This window comes from Panthera uncia, chromosome C2 (assembly GCF_023721935.1).
Source record: "Panthera uncia isolate 11264 chromosome C2, Puncia_PCG_1.0, whole genome shotgun sequence".
NCBI classification, from domain to species: Eukaryota; Metazoa; Chordata; class Mammalia; order Carnivora; family Felidae; genus Panthera; species Panthera uncia.
This window is the reverse complement of record NC_064810.1, coordinates 127313545-127331487: the sequence shown is the minus strand read 5'-3', so window position 1 is coordinate 127331487 and position 17943 is coordinate 127313545. Positions and strand designations below refer to the sequence as shown.

The 17943-nt window shown below is 40.6% G+C and overlaps 1 protein-coding gene across 1 annotated transcript in view; it reads left to right on the top strand.

The window, feature by feature from the left end:
• Positions 1–5319, top strand: part of DNAJC13 (DnaJ heat shock protein family (Hsp40) member C13) — a 127720-nt gene extending 122401 nt beyond the window's left edge. Inside the window, exon 56 of the mRNA XM_049629806.1 lies at positions 2630–5319. Within this exon, the coding sequence (XP_049485763.1) occupies positions 2630–2736 (107 nt within the window). The 3' untranslated portion in view covers positions 2737–5319. The remainder of the gene's footprint in view (positions 1–2629) is intronic.
• Positions 5320–17943: the final 12624 nt, after the last annotated feature.

Below are 17943 nucleotides of genomic sequence, written 5' to 3'. Positions count from 1 at the left end.
TTTGTGTACCCCCCCCCCCACACACACACACTTAATTGGAATATGGAGATGAACTTCATACACACACACCCCTGTATATATTTATATTAGAGGCATGTCACATAGTTAATTTGGCTTCCTAAGGTCATTAAAGGGGGGTGGATGCAATTCTAAGGTCTCTCTTCATACAGGTCCATCAGTTCTCTACGAGTTAGGATTTTTTTTCCACCTTGTGTTGTTCTTTGTCCACCTGTCCCAAGACTATATGATGTGAGTGATGTTGGGAAAGATTCCCTGAGCTCATCAGTTTACTATAGGACACTGACGCTGAGGCAGAGCTTCCTGCTTTTGTTTTCCCTCCTGAGACTCTCACGTTCATTTTTAACAAAGCCCATGCTCTTTCCACTGCTCTATCGTTGCAGGCAATTCCATTTTGCGGGGTTCTTTGTTAATTTTCCGTCTTTTCTCATTCTCAAGTCTGGCAGCCTTGCACGTTATTGCCACGTGCCCCATTTCTGGCAGCTCCTGCTCTCTCCTCCCACCTTTCTCTGGAGAACACAACTGCTCTGTCCTCATCCTAACCAGACACCTTCTAAAAGAGAAGCCAGAGGTGTGAGAGAAAGAGCATTTCAGACTTATTTACAGAAATACCCAGGAATTTGTTTGTCTTTTCCTAAAGTGGCAAATGGTGGGGCTGGAATTTGGTCTATTGTGGATGATTCTTCTAAGCCTATCATGTCTCAATTTAATTTTAGCCCAGAAGTTCCCAAACTTTTCTCAGTTTACAATGCCTTTAATGTCTTAATGATTTTTTCATCTACTGCTAGGCCAAAAGAAATAACCTAATAGCTAAGTTGAAGTATTAGGTCCAAACAACTTGAAAGTGGCTATGTGGCATCCAGCAGATGTTGCTGTGTTTCTCTCCGACGTAAAATATCTAGCAGCACCCCTGTGAGTTTGTCCCAAGGTGCCTCCGCACGCAGTTGAAGAACAATAGCCTTAGTCTGTTTTCTATATGTAGCATTCATATTTGGTCTCGTCATCTCCTCATTTGATGTGGCCAAGATGAGTCCAACATTGGAAGTGCTTGGGAAATTGACCAGTCCAGGGTGTTTGGGGGGGTTATTCTTACAGCTTCTATCTTTGGTGAGACCCACTTAATCGATCTGTGGTAATCCTGCCGCTGCCTAGGGTTCAAAGGTTGATAGGTTGGTGGGAAGTGATGTGAACAGTGTGGTGCAGTAGCTCCCAACTGCCTTGTCAGAGGGGGTAGGTTGAGCCGGTGGTCTTCTGAGCTGTCTGTGGAAGGCCTGGCACCCTGCTTGGCAGAAGGCAGGAGTTGGTAGATGCAGGCCTTACAGTGCCTTAAAAAGGGAAGATCCTTTTTCCAACGTTTATAAGTTCAAGGTTCCGAGTGTGCGTGTTACAGCTCACACAGGTGGAACTGTGTCTGGCTGTATAATTACATATGAGATGCAGTGTTCACTCAGTGGTGTAAGCCATTTCACGTCCTGGATACAAGTGCTTGTAACGTGAAACAATCTGAATTGTGCCCCATTTGTCCTACATTAGTCCCTGTTACGCCTCAGCCTTCATCAAACTGCTCTGCTGTTTGCATTTCCTTATAACTTCCCTTGCTGCTTATATTTCTTTTTTCCCCTCAGGTGTCTCTCCTTCCCTTCTAACTGGCAGCAGCCCCCTTCACCTCAGGAGCGGGCTTTAGATCCGCTCTGCCAGGCAGCTTGCTAACTTCTGTGTAGCTCTCTGAAGCAGGTAGAGAATCATTTTGCTAAATGCATGCCGCTCCCACTGCCTTTCTAGTTCTAACCCTTGATGTTCCTTAGCTGTTTGCCTTATTTCCTACGGTTTCAGCTAAGAGTATTGCTCAGTTTGTGGTATTATGCTACAATGTCTCTTGCAAGTACTCTGTACAGTTTGTGCAGTGCTTCTGGGATGTAATGGTCTCTGCAATGTTTATGATAAACTGAAGGGCTAAAGCCATTATCTACAATGCTTGTAGGACACATCTTGATAAATGCTGGCATATGTAGCATTTCTATGCAGTAGAGACTCTTAGAATCAAGGAAGACCTATAAAACGAAAATATTGATATCTTTTTCCATAGCATTCTTGTTTTGACCTGTGACAAATGTCCAGAGCCTTCCTTTTGTAGAGCTGTCAGTGTAGCAGCCCTTGTTCATTTGGTGTTACTAGCTATAACAGCATTTCTTCGCACCAAATGAAAGTAGGTTAACTTGAATGTTGATAAAGGTTTTTCTTGGGCATTTTATCAAGTATGACTTTTGGATGGGCTTAGTATGGAGTTTCCTTCCTCTACTTGTTCTTTTTTTTTTTTATTTTCCATTTGACATAGCTATCCTTCAGTGCCCAGAATTTTTTGAAGCATTGAATTCCCAGAATTGAGAAGGGCCAATTTTCCATGTTTTCACACCAGTGTTGCTGTCCAGTATCAATTTTGAAATGATTTTTAACTTTGTCATATAGTAAAGACATACCTTGAAAATGGCACTGGGTAGTTGTCTGTTAAAGTGTGTGATCAGGTACTTGACTAGCTTCTGACCTTCTTATAAAGGTGTTTTTACACGACTCTGCTCTCTAGAAGGTGTGTGTTTTCCTTTCTCTCTTGCAGGACCTGGAGTTGCTGGCTACCTTACTGCAGGGACATCCTCGTCAGTCATGTCCAACCTGCCGCCTCCCGTAGACCACGAGGCAGGCGACCTTGGCTATCAGAGTTGACACCTTTGTGAGAGACAGTAAATGCTGACAGGCCAGTGCCCAGTCCACATTCCTCCAGCTGATACGTTGAAACAAACTCTTACTGCCTTTCTCCTGGTTTCATGACAGTGTTATTCCTTTTTCTATAAATATATTTTTATTTAGGAAAAAAAGTCAGTGATTCTAATTGTATCACGTTGTAAGAAAGCACTCTGTGGATCAGCCTAAGTGGGTACACAAGTTTTTTTTCTTGATGTATGTAAGCACATTCTGTTCCTTTGTATCTGTTTACAAGACTGTGAATCAAAAAGACAAAACTTTCTTCCTAGTTTTTATAATGTTTTTTTTTTTGAATTAGCGTGACTGTGGGGTTGAACTGCAATCTACAGAAATTGGACTAGGTCACTTGTCCCCGGAAGACAGTGTTTCCCTCTCCTGCATCGAGTCCCTGTGGCTGTCCCCCTCCACCGTCCAACACTAGTAGGCTTCATCCTCGTGCCTGTTCCCCGGTATCCTCTCCCCAATCATTAACCTTCTGAGAGCTCACAGTACATGTCGGTATGTATAACTGACTTTACCAAATTGAATGAAAAAGGAGCTTGTGCAAAAAAATTTAAAAACGGATGTCAAGATGTTATGTAAGAGATTAGTGTAATTGTGAAATGTTCTATACAGTATCAAATATATAAAGCTTTCTATATTGAATGTACATTATACAGATCATTCATATGTGTACATAAAATTTTAAAAATAAAGGGAATTGACTGCTTTGTTAATGAGATATATTTGTTCTAATTTAATGTTTCCCTTTGAGGATCTCCTGCTTTTTTCTAAGACAGATCTAGTACTAGGAATAAACACAAACGCTCCCTCGCGTTCACAGCTCCTCATCCAGACAACTACGTTGACACATCTGATCATTCCCAATGCCCTTTGGTAATATTTCAGCCACATCTGAATTTCCAGAAACTAGCGTTTCATTTATTTTCTGTTTAATAATTCAGGAATGGGTGAGGCTAGTATTACTCTAATGGGTGAGACACATTAATTTCAACATTTTTTAAAGCGAGAGAAATTTAAAGTGAGAGCATATTTCAAATAATACAGATCTCAGCACATAGGTCTCCTAGTATGATCATAAACTACAAGAAAATGAAAACCTGTAAAGAATACAAACACTTCTTAAAGAATGAGGAAACACCCACACCTCCACATTGCCTTTGAAAGCAAGAGCCAAGTTTATTCCATAGTTGATGTGTAAGCAGAGTGTAATGGAGACTTACTCCCCCGATAAGTCTCTAATTCAGACTTTTGAATCATCTCTCAAAGGTTATAGAGTAATATACCCATGCACATATTTTAATATACAACTGTGGTTTTAGTTTCTAGGCAATACTTGTCATAAAAATATGTTCACTAAAAGAAATTGTAACAGCTAATTTAGGAGTAGGTGGTATGGAAGAGCACAAATTAATATATTTCCTTTAAGTACTAGGAGAACATAAATATTGTGAGTATTTATGATATTTAAAGGGCTATTTAAATTAATTCACAATCACTGATAGTTAAGTAATAGCTCATTCTTACTGAACATAGGCTGTATGCCAAACATCCTGTAAACTCATACATACGTAGTCTCATTTAATCCTCAGAACAAACCTATGGGCTTGATACTGATAAAATTCTTATCTTCCAGGTGAAGAACATGGGCTAAGAGAGGCAAAGCAACTTAGCAAAAGTCACACAACTAGTAAGTAACAGAGTCAGAAATCAAAACTACTTAGACCTGACACCAAAGTCTGTCCTGAGCCATGATCCTAACACAGCAGCAATCTGAAGCAGTATGTAACTAGGAAAACTGAGAGGTGTTTTTTTTTTTTTTTTCTGTTTTGTTTTTAAACATTTTTTACTGTAAACCAAAACACAACTACAGAAAATCTCGCTGAACAAATTCGTCGTTAAAAGGCAAATCACCCTTGAAACTACCATCTATGTCAAGAACTTTGCCAGCCTCTCCAGAAGCCCCTTCATGTGCCCCCATCAAAATCACAGCCACTCCCTTCTTCTTGAAAGTGACCACTTTAAAAAAAAAAAAAAAAAAAAAGGACCACTTGTCTTACGCTTCCTTGTGTTCCTTTGTAGTTTATCACCCAAGTGTACATTCCTAGGGTTTGGTCTTGCATTTTTCCTTCTGTTAATATATTTTTGAGTCTTTTTAAATCTTGTGGCTCCCTTTCCATCTGCCTTTTCCCTATAACTTTGTTGAAGGCCCTGAGGCCGTTGGTTGGTTTTCCCAGTCTTGAGGTTACTGATCACACATTCCTAGTGCAATTCAACTTATTCCTCTGCTCTTTGCATCTAGAGGCTTGATCAAACTCTGGTTCCATTCCTTTGGCAAGACTAGAGGGGGGCTTGGTTTTTTTTTGTTTTCTTAGAAGCACATCATGCCTGTAAGACATGTGATATTAACAATAAGGGAATCTCAGTGTGACTAGATCCATTCATATACTGGGAGTTATAAAATGCTGCTATTCCACTTAGTAACTGGAATGCTTTTATAAAGAAATGCTTTCTTACAAAAAAAAAAAAAAAAAAAAGCAAAAATGTTAAGTAGGACTACATCAAACCAAAGTTTCAACACAACAAAGAAAACATAAAAAGGCAACGTACTGAACGGTGGAAAATACCTGTAAGTCATATATTCAATAAGGAGTTAATGTCCAAAATAATGTGGAGAACTCAGCAAAAAATCCGATTAAACAATTGGCAGAGGGTCTATATAGACATGTCCAGAGAAGACCTGTAGATGACCAACTGGTACATTGAAAAGATGTTCAACATCACCAATTATCAGGGAAATACAAATCAAAACCACCATGAGCTATCACCTCACACCTGTCAGAATGTCTAGTATCAAAAGGGCAAGAAATAACAAATGTTGGAGAGGATGTGAAGAAAAGGAAAATCCTTGTGCACTGTTGATGGAAATGTAAATTGGTGCAGGCACTGTGGAAAACAGCAGAGAGGTTCCTCAAAAAATTAAAAATAGAACTAACATATGATCCAGCTATTCCACTCATGGGTATCTATCTGAAGGAAATGAAAACACTAATTGAAAAAGATACATGCACTGTGTTCTTTGCAGTGGTATTTACAATAGCTACAGTATGGAAACAACCTAAGCGTCCATCAGTGGATAAAGGGATAGAGGGGATGAGGTGTTGATATACAGTGGAATATTACTTAGGCATAAAAAAAAAATGAGAACTTGGAATTTATGACAACACAGATGGACCTTGAGGGTATTACCTTAAGTCATGGAAGTCAGACAAATACCCGAAGATTTCACTTATATGTGGAATCTAAAACAAATGAACAACACAAAACTCATAGACATGGAGCCCAGATTGGTGGTTATCAGAAGGGAAGGAGTATGGGTAGGCAAAATGGGTAAAGTGTTAATTGTATGATGATGGATGGTAACCAGACTTACTGTGGTAATCACTTTGTAGTTTCTACAAATACTGAATTAGTATGTTGTATAACTGAAACTAATCTAATGTAATATAACAGTTTTACCTCAATAAAAGAACAAAAAAAAAAAGAAATGATTTCCTTTATGTGTTTTGTCACCCAGTGGCACACGTCATATGGGAAAGGCAGGATGAAGGCTTAATTCATTTCCTTTACTCATCAGCTTTCAAGATAATGAATCTGTTCCCTGTCATCTTCTGAAGGTGACCAATTTTGTTTTTTTTACTAACACCATTATTGAAGTATTTTTTAGTATCATAGATTTAAACATTTGCTGTTCTTCAATCCTTTGCTGTTATAGACATACCTGTTTCACTGTACTTTGCTTTATTATCCTTCACAGATACAGCATTTTTATTTATTTATTTATTAATTTTTTCCCCAAATTGAGAGTTTTGACAACGCTGTGTCAAGAAACTCTTGGCACTATTTTTCCAATGTTGTTTGCTCACTTTATGTCTCTGTCACATTATGGTAATTGCAATATTTCAAACTGTATTATTATATTTCTTTGTAACTGTGATCACTGATCTTTGCTGTTACTATTGTAATTATTTTGGGGGAAACATGAACTCTTACTATGTAAGACAGCAAACTTAATAAAATGTATGTGTTCTGGCTGCTCCACTGATTGGCTGTTCCCCAGTCTGTCCTGGGGCCTCCCAATTCCCTGAGACACAGCTTTATTGAAATTAGGCCAGTTAATAACCCACTGTGGCCTCTAAGTGTTCAAGTGAAAAGAATAGTCACATGTCTCTCACTTTCAGTTAGGAATTAGAAATGATTAAGCTTAGTGAGGAAGGCATGATGAAATCTGAGATGGGTGGAAAGTAAGACCTCTGGCACCACAGTTAGCCAAATTGTGACTGCAAAGGAAAGTTCTTAAAGGAAATTAAAAGTGCTGCTCCAGTAAGTACATGAATGCTGAGAAAGAAACAACATTATTGCTGATATAGACAAAGTGTTAGTGGTCTTGATAGAAAATCAAACCAGCTGCAATATTCCCTTAAACCAAAGCCTAACCCAGAGCAAGACCCTAACTCTTCGACTCTGTGAGGGCTGAGAGGTGAGGAAAAGTTTGAAGCCAGCAAAGGTTGGTTCATGAGGTTTAAGGAAGAGGCCATCTCCATAACAAGGTGAAGCAGCAGGTGCCCATGGAGCAGCTGCAGCCAGTGACCCAGAAGGTATGGCTGAGACCGTGAATGAAGGTGGCTGCACTAAGCAACAGATTTCGAATGTAGGCAAAACAGCTTTATGTTGGAAGACAAGGCAATCTAGGACTTTATAGACAGAAGTCAATGCCTGGCTTTAGAGCTCCAAAAGACAGGCTGACTCAGTTAGGGACCAGTGCAGCTGGTGACTTTTAAGTTGAAGCCAATGCTCATTTACCATTTGGAAAGCCCTTAAGAATTACGATAAATCTACTCTGTGGTCTGTAAATGAAATAAGATCTGGATGGCAGCACATCTGTTTGCAAAATGGTTTACTGAATATTTTAAGCCCACTGTCAAGACCTCCTGCTCAGAAAAAAAGATCTCCTTCAAAATATTACTGCTCATTGACAATGCATCTGTTCATCCAAGAGCTCTGGTGGAGATAGACCATGAGATTAATGTTTTCATGCCTGCTAACACAACATTCATTTTGCAGCCTATGGGTCATGGAGTAATTTTGACTTTCAACTCTGATTATTTAAGAAATACATTTATTTTGTGGGGAGCCTGGGTGGCTCAGTCAGTTAAGCTTTCGACTGTTGTTTTGGGCTCAGAATATGATATGGTTCATGGGATTGAGCCCCGCATTAGGCTCTGAGCTGACAGCGCGTAGCCTGGTTGGGATTCTCTCTCTCCCTCTCTCTCTTTGCCCCTCCCCAGCCCACATTCACTCTCACTCTCTCTCTCTCTCTCAAAAAAAAATAAACTTTAAACAAAAGAAAATACATTTTTTAAGGCTCTAGCTGCCATAGATAGTGATTCCTCTGATGGATCTGGGAAAAGTAAATTAAAAACGTTCTGAAAAGGATTTACCATTCTAGATGCCATTAAGAATACTTACAATTCCTGGGAAAAGGTCAAAATCAACATCAACAAGAGTGGAAGAAGTTGATTCCAGCATTCATGGATGACTGAGGGGTTCATGACTTTGGTGGGGGAAGTAACTGCTGATGTGGTAGAAAGAGCCAGAGAGCTAGAATTTGAAGTGAAACCCGAAGATGTGACTGACTTGTTGCATCTCATGATGAACTTGAATGGATGAGGACTTGCTTCTTAAGGATGAGTAAAGAAAGTGGTTTTGTTGAGATTAATCTGGTGAAGATGCTGTGAACATTGTTCAAATGACAACAAAGGATTTAGAATATTTCATAAATTTAGTTGAAGCAGCAGCAGTGTTTGAGAGCATTGACTATAATTTTGAGAGAAGTTCTACTACAGGTAAACTACTGTCAAAGAACATCTCGTGCTGTAGAGAAATCGTTTGTGGAAGGAAGAGTCAACCAATGTGGCGAAGTTCATTGTTGTCTTTTTTTTTTTTTTAATTGTTTTTACATTTATTTTTGAAAGAGAGACAGTGTGAGCAGGGGAGGGGCAGAGAGAAATGGAGACACAGAATCTGAAGCAGGTTCCAGGCTCTGAGCTGTCAGCCCAGAGCCTAACATGGGGCTCAAACTTGTGAACCACAAGATCATGACCTGAGCTGAAATCGGCCGCTTAACCGACCAAGCTACCCAGGCACCCCCGTTGTGTCTTATTTTAAGAGTTAGCACAGTCACCCCAGCCTTCAGCTATACCACCCCGATCAGTCAGCAGCCATCAACATTGAGGCATAGCCCCCCACCAGCGAAAAGAGTACAACTTGCTGAAAGCTCAGATAATGGTTAGTACTTTTCAGCAATGAGGTATTTCTTTTTTTTAATTTTTTTAAAGTTTTACATATATTTTTAGGAGACAGAGTGCAAGCAGGGGAGGGGCAAAGACACACACACACACACACACACACACACACACACACACACACACAGAATCTGTAGCAGGCTCCAGGCTCCTCGTTGTCAGCACAGAGCCTGACGCGGGGCTCTGAACCCACGAAGGGCAGGATCATGACATGGGCCAAATTTGGACGCTTAACGGACTGAGCCACCCAGGTGCCCCAGCAATAAGATATTTCTTAATTAAGGTATGTAAATTTATTTTTACATAATGCTGTTATAAACTTGATATTACAGTTTATTATATATTACTATATATATGTTATATATACTATATATATTATATATAGTATAATGTAAACATAATTTTTATATACACTAGGAAACCAAAAAATTCATTTGACTCATTTTGTTGTGATGTTCACTTTATTGCAGTGCTCTGGGACTGAACCCCATAATATCTCCAAGGTATGCCTATATCTTTGTTGAAGTTGTAAATGTCCTGTCTTTGCCAGTGGAAGCTTCTTCAGCCTGGTTCCTTGAGTCCCCTTTTCTTTCTTTTTTTTCCCCCCCTTAATGTGGTAGAGTACACATAACATAAAACTTATTATCTTAACCATTTTAAGTATACAGATAAGTATTATTAGATATATTGATAATGTGCAACTATCACCACCATCCATCTCCAGAACTCTTATCACCTTCTAAAACTGGAAGTTTATACTCATTAACTGATAATTCCTCCTCCCCCAGCCCCTGGCAACCAGCATTCTACTTTCTGTCTCTGTGAGTTTGACTATTCTTTAAAAAAAATTTTTTTTAATGTTTATTTTTGAGAGGTGGGGGAGGGGCAGAAAGAGAGGGAGACACAGAATCAGAAGCAGGCTCCAGGCTCTGAGCTGTCAGCACAGAGCCGAACAAGGAGCACAAACCCACAGACCTCAAGATCATGACCTGAGCTGAAGTCAGACGCTTAACCGACTGAGCTGCCCAGATGCCCCGAGTTTGACTATTCTAAGTATCTCAAGTGGCATCATATAGTGTTTAAATTTCTGTGAATGGCTTATTTCATTTAGCATAGTATCTTTAAGATTTGTTCATGTAGCATATGTCAGAATTTCATTCCTTTTTAAGAAGCTGAATAATAATCCATTGTATGCACATGCCACATTTTCTTCATCCATCTCTCTATCAATGGACGTTTAGGTTTCCATATTTTAGCTATTGCAAATAATGCCACCATGAACAACTTGATTTTAAAATGGGCAAAGGTCTTAAATAGGCATTTCTCCAAGCAAGGCATAGAAATGGCCAATACATACACAAAAATGTGCTGAGTCACTAATCAGGGAAATACACAGGGAATGAGCCCTTTTAGTAAACCTGAGGATTATCACCAGGTGGCTGGAGAATCCCTTTCAGTCCAGAAATTCTGTGATTCCCTTTTCTGATCTTAAATTCCATTGTATGATGGAATGTCCCTAAATACCTAGGCTTTACTAATAAATATTTTTTATTTATTTATTTATTTATTTATTTATTTATTTATTTATTTATTTATTTTTAGAGAGCACACTTGCCCGTGTGGGGGCGGTGGAGTGGCAGAAGGAGAGACAATCCCATGCAGTCTCCATGCTCAGCGTGGAGCCCAACGCAGGGCTCAATCCCACGACCCAGGGATCATGATGTGAGCAGAAATCAAGAGGCGGAGGCTCAACAAACTGAGCCACCCTGGCGCACTGGAAAAAAAATACAGATAAACTTAGTCTATTTCTGGCAACCTATTGACTAGGAATTTAATGACCTACTTGAGTTTTCAGGAACACATGGCCTCCTATATGGTTTAAACACTTCGGGGCACCTGGCTGGCTCAGTGTCTAGAACATGTGACTCTTGTCTCAGGGTCATGAGTTCGAGCCCCACATTGGGTGCAGAAATTACTAAAAAAGTATATAGCACTTACCTTTGACCAGAGGAAGTGTGAGCACAGAATGCAAAGACTTCTTTGAGCTTGTTTACTTATCTATAAAATAATGTTGATAATTCTTAACCCATCCTTCACAGGGCTGTCGTGAGGAGTGAAAATATGTCTGTGAAAGGACTCTGGGAACCATGAAGCATATCGATGGTGGTAATAATCGTAAGTACCCAAGTCAGCAATTATCGATAACAATTTTTCTCATTCTATTTAGGATCAGGAATGGGGTAAAACAAATTCCAACGACTTTAAGGTCTACATAAAATCATTTGTAATTTTTTATTAGTTTTTGGAAGTAGTTCTGTTGCTAGGTAAGCCCTAACTAAAAAGCAGCTACCGTGGCTCCCAAATCAGAGATGCTGTGCTACAGTCTTCAGTTGGTAAGATCATCGGTTTCCCACAGTAAAAATACATTTGTCCCTGAGCCGTGGCTCGTTTGCCAGCAGATGAGGTCCAAGAGGCCAGACCTAGAGAATGACTTAAAAATTTGCTTCCAAGCTGAGAAGAATGCCGGACAACAGAGTGGAATGAAGAGTTGTTTGTGAACTGAAATACTGACCATTTACACAGTCAAGCCAATCTCATTGTCATATTGATGAGAGAGCATAAGGCAAGCTGAGGGCAAACTACAGGCTAGCACACCCCGTCCCCCCAAAAGGGGGGAATATGTGTGACATTCCTCAGGTACTCTTGGCTGCCCAAGAACAAAGGAAAGGGAAAAACAGATGGTTAGCTGATAGAGATCAGAGTCCTGCAGGACAGGAGTCTCCATCAGTTCACAAATATCTTAGTAAATTACAAGAAAAAGGCAATCTTATCAACAGCCTAATCTCCAGAAACTTACAGACTCAGCTTCCTGGAGCCCTAATATCACCCTCTCCTCCACAATGATGTAGGGAACAAAGGCAAGAAGGAAATGGCGGATAAAATTAAATTTCCTTATAACCTGCAGCCCATTGACAAATACTTGAGTCAAATACAGAGTCTGACATTTCTCCAGGAACTCCCTACTGGTCCTAATGTTAATGCCACACTAGAGGAAAAACAACCTTAGCTTGACAATAGCAAGGCCTCAGGTATCTTAAGAGTCCTCTTTAGCCTATCAAAGTCCTTCTAGAAGCCTGCCTTTTGTCTTTTACCCGCCCTCCTCCCCCCCACCCCCTCCAACTCCATTGGATATAACCAGGTACTCTTTACTACCCCGGTGCAGCTCTTTCTGCCCATGGGTCCTATCCCCGTGCTTTAATAAAATCACCATTTTGCACCAAAGACACCTCAAGAATTCTTTCTTGGCCATCAGCTCTAAACCTCCCTATCCCCCCTCACCAATCCAGAACCACATCAGGGCCATCTAGGCTGCAGTCCTGGCCCTCACTGTGTGATCTCTCATCCTTAACACTTCCCTTACAGTGCTGTTCTGTAGCTAAGAGATAATGGATGTAAACACCTGATATAGTGCCAGCCTCTTAGATGGGGTGGTGGTGTTGAGAGAAAACACCAGCTTGGCAGACCCAATCTGCCCTGGTTAGATTTGTGACCTTGGGCATCAGTTTCCTCTCTGAATTGCCTGGGTTGGTCCGTCAGGAGATATTTCACTCTTAGGAATCTAATGAAAGGTAATATAAGCCCTCTTTACAAAAATGTACAAAAGGACATATTTTTTAAATATTAGAGAACTCAGTCCCACTCTAACCCCAGATAAAAAGCCCAGAGCTGGATAGCTTCTAAGAATTATGTATGATATTGTTTCTTACAAGTAACTGGGCTTATCATGACACAGACTGTCTTTGTCCTCTACTATGGAATCTATCCTAGTCCTCAGCGCTTTCCTATTACTAGTTTTTTACTACGTGTGTTTAATATGTTACTCAGCATTTAAAGCAAAAAACTTCACATCTGAAGTTGACCATCCACTAACGTCCAGATTGAAGGAATAAAAGGCGAGGCCAGTTTACTGTGGGATCCAGGGCCCCATAAATACAGTAAGTAGGGGTGGCCAGTTTAAAAAGTTTGTTTCTCGGGGCGCCTGGGTGGCTCAGTTAGTTAAGGGTCCAACTTGAGGTCATGATCTCACGGTTCGTGTGTTTGAACCCCAAGTCGGGCTCCGTACTGACAGCTCACAGCCCAGAGCTTGCTTCTGATTCTGTGTCTCCCTCTCTTTCTGCCCCTCCCCAACTCACACTCTGTCTCTCTCTCAAAAATAAATGAACACTAAAAATTTTTTTTAAAAAACACTGTATTTTAAAAAATAAAAAGTTTGTTTTTCCACCAAGCTTACCAAAGATGTGTACATTTTCATCATTTTTACAAAGCCCCAATTTAGGGAAATAATTTAGTAAGAGAAGAGAAAGTACCAGAATTGTTAATGGAAGTCTCAGTTCCTTATACAAATAAGAATCAATGTTTAAGCTTACATTTTTTTTTTTAACATTGAAAAGGTGTATGGTTTGTCTAACAAGATTATGTGGTTACTGTGTGTGAAGAGTTTTCAGTTATTCTCCAGTCTGCGAGGAACGTTCACCTCACTCCCTGGCCCTTGCCAAGTGGTGATGTCTGTGAGCAGGAAAAGAAGAACCCCATGCCCTCACTTTCTTTATTTCAGGGAAAATTTTATGAAAATGGTACTTGAGTCAGTGAAGGAATGAGTCATTTGTCTTTAAAAAGAAAAGTCATAAGCAAGTAATTCTGCAAATACTTAGTTATGCATAAATTTGGTGAATTAGAGCTTAAGCTCAAACCCCACTCTCACCCTTAAATATTTTGCAGGACTGAGAACAGCCCTCCATGTACATTTATCCATTTTCCAAGACAGGAAATGGGAGCGTCTTTCCTGGCTTTAAATGTGGGAGTTGTCCAGACAGACATCGTTGTCAACCCTGAAATGATCAAGATGAGTTCAGAATATTTATGTACCTCCTGTGTTTAGAGCAGGAAACGTTATCAGGTACTACAGAGCTGTAGACACCACACCCTTCACTCTTAAGGGGCTCAGCTTGGTCAGACCTTAGATTAAGTGCCAATAAGTACATCCCCCGAGGCAGGATTTTAAGCAGGAGTGAGGCCAAAACAGAAAAGAAAAAGGTAATTTGGAGAAAACAGTGGAGAAAGAAGAGAACATTGGAAAAGAAAGCTATCATATTTAATACCCTTAGAGATAAACATTACATGCACAAAACAAAAGGAAGCCACTGTAAAAAACATTTTTTTCCTAGAGAAAATCCTGTGTTACAAAAAAAAAAAACAAAAAAACCAAAAAACCCAAAAACCCAAACAGCAGAAATGAGAAACAATGGAAGCCACTGAGAGATAATGTTGCAGAAATTTCCTTAAGAAGCAGAATAAGCAGAAACAGATGGAAATAAAGGACACAAAGTTAAAGTAGGGGATGGCCAGTCCAGGAGGCCCATTATCAAAAAAAAAAAAAAAAAAAAAAAAAAAAAAAAAAAAAGTTCCAGAAAGCAATAGTAGTTTTGAAAAGGAGATTTGTGTCCCACCAAAATTCCTATGGTGAAATCCTAACCCCCAAAGTAATGGTATGAGAAGGTGGTGCCTTTGGAGAGAACAAGGTCTTGAAGGTGGTGACCTTATATAGGGACCCCAGAGAACTCACTGGAGCTCTTTCTGCCATGTGAGAACACAGTGAGAAAGCAGCATCTGGAAACCAGAAGCAGGGTCCTCCCTCACTGCTGAATCTGCTGGTCCCTTGATCTTAGACTTCCAGCTTCCAAAACTCAAAATTAAGCCACCCAGTTTATGGTATTTTGTTATAGATTTTGTTATAGCAGCTTGAGCTGAGTAAGGTGGGTGGAGGACAAAATAAAAAACTCAAAAGCGTCCCCATAAAGGAAGAGTGTGCCACTGAGTATCCAGTCTAACAGATGAAAATAAACCCTTACAAATGTACATCATTGTGAAATTTTATGATAGGAAACAAGAAGTTCTTATAAACATCCAGGGTATTGCAGGAGAAGGAAAGAACATTTCTTAGAAAGGAGCAAGAATCAGAATAGCACTGGATTTCTCAATAACACTAAAAAAAGACAAAGGGGTGATGCCTTCAAAAATCTAAGGGAAAAGTGATTTCCTAGCCTAGGATTCTAAAGCCAGCCAAACTGCCAGTTAAGTGGGGAGACATCATTTAGACATTATCAAACACACCAGCTCTCAGATTTACTTCCCAGGAAAGTTTTGTAAGAAGGTCCTAAAAGATGTTCTCCCCCAGAGTGGGATAACCAAAAAAAGAAAGGAGGGATTCTCTGAAAGGTCGTGAAAAGAGATGCTGAATCAAGACAAGAGCTGGCAGCTGACTTAGAGTACAACCAGCTGAGCCCAACCCAGCCCTGAGCAGGTCAGAGACTCTGGGAACAAATTCTTCGAGAAGATGAAGTCTCTGTGCTTGAACGTACTGAGAGGAAGGAGATTGGAGGAGGTGAACAGAAAAATCTCTGTGGTGCGACATGGTGAGGTAAGGTTCTGACTGGTACTTCCATAATGATGATACCAATATGAGTGTATTAGAGAATGAGAGAACGGATGTGTGTGAGAGTGTATGTATGTTTGGTGGGAAGAGAAGATGAAAGACAATTGAATCTTCTAAATTCAGAAGTCAATAGATGATGGCTAAAGCAAAAAAACAAGAAAATGAAGGAGTAGCAATATAACAGACTATATACGAATAGTAGTGTTTTATCAAGGTCATGTTTCCCGAGTGTAATCATTATATGGATAAGTGCCATGATGTCCGCAACTAACTCAAACAGCGGAGAGAGAAGAAAGCAGGCGTGAATCTAGGTGCGGTATATGGATGTGCACCATGCTCCATAAATTTTCTCAAGATGTGAGATGTTTTCAAAAAACCTGGGACATCAGTACTAGTACAATTGCATTACTTAGAAGAAGATAGCTATGCTTATCAATTAAAAGTTTTTAAGGGGCGCCTGGGTGGCTCAGTCGGTTGAGTGTCCGACTGCGGCTCAGATCATGATCTTGTGGTTGACGAGTTGGAGCCCCGCATTGGGCTCTGTGCTGATGGCTCGGAGGCTGGAGCCTGCCTCAGGTTCTGTGTCTCCCTCTCTCTCTCTGCCCCCCTCCTACTCATGCTCTGTCTCTCTCTGTCTCAAAAATAAATAAACATCAAAAAAATTAAAAAAAAAGTTTTTAAGTGGTTGTGCATGGGATTAGGAGATGAGCGTATTGAAGCATGGGGAGGAGAGAGTGCTGTGCTTCATGACTAGATTTGAATGGGGATTTGACTTTTTTTTTTTTTAACGTTCATTTATTTTTCAGAGAGAGAGAGAGAGCACAAACGGGAGAGGCAGATAGAGAGAGAGAATCCGAAGCAGGCTCCTCACTGTCGGCACAGAGCCTGATGCAGGGCTCGAACTCACAAACTTCGAGATCATGACCTGAGCTGAAGTTGGGCGCCTAACCAGCTGAGCCACCCAGGTGCCCCTGATTTGACTCTTTAACTCTGATATACACACCTTTTATTAAAACCTGAATTTTAGGGGCGCCTGGGTGGCTCAATTGGTTGAATGTCTGATTCATGATTTCGGCTTAGGTCATGATTCTAGGGTCATGGGATCAAGGCCTTCGTCAGGTTCTGCACTGAGTGTGAAGCCTGCTTAAGATTCTCTCCCTCTCTCCCCTTCCTCGGCTCATGTGCTCAAACTCTCTCTCCCAAATCAAAACAACAACAACAACAAAAAAAGGCCGAATTAAAAAATATCAATGCATATTAAGGGAAATTTTAAAATCAGCAAAACCAAAACTTTATAAAAGCAGCTTTTGTACATACAAACAATGGTAGAAAAAATACTGTCTGCCACAACAAAAAGAAACACTAACTATTTAGGCACAGCCTTAACAGGAGATGTGCTAGATTTACCTGATGTCTGTCTGACCCTCTACTGAAGCGCATAAAGGAATTCTTGAACAGAAAGACACATCTTCTTCCTAGTAGGATGATTGATTAGAAGTGTCACTTGTCCCTAAAGTAAACTTAATGCAATCTCCAAGTCCCAACAAAATGATTTGATGGCCTATTTGTAAGAAAACTATAGAAATATGTGAAAGAAATGGCTAAGGACTTCCTCAACCAGATTTGAAAGCTACAGAAAATTAAAACTGTGAACAAAAGGCCAACTGAAACAGTCCTAGGAGGAAACCCCGTATCTGCCGCACGGCTATAGCCTGTGGACAGCGAGATCCAGGGACAGAGTCTCAGCCTGGCCACTGCTGCCCAGAGACTGCTGAGTCTGAGCCCCTGTCCATCTGTCACACCCACTCTGGACACGGCACATCCGGTCATGGATACAAATGACCTGCTGCAGAAGGCCATTCTGGCCGAGCAGGCCGAGCGATATGATGACCTGACAGCCGGCATGAAGTCTGTAGCCAAGGAGGAGAGGAATCTTCTCTCAGTTGAGAGAGGGCAGAGGGGGCTCGATCTCACAACCACGGGATCATGACCTGAGCCAAAACCAAGAGTTGGATACTCAACCGACTGGGGCACCCAGGTGCCCCAACTTTTTACTTTATTTAATGTGGCCCTAGAAAATTTTTAATCATGTGGCTTGAATTCTGTTTCTCTTCCCTCTTCCTTTTTGAGGATAGGCTGCGGGTGGAAGTGTAACCTGAGTTTGGCCGACCAGAGTCTCCCCTGTGCCCAAGCAAGCACAGCCAGGACAGAGGAAGGTCAGAGGAAGGGAAGCCACAGCTGGGGTACTCCTCCAGATGTCTCAGTCTCCCAGGTCCACACCCACCGAACAGGTTCCCTTTTTGCTCGCAT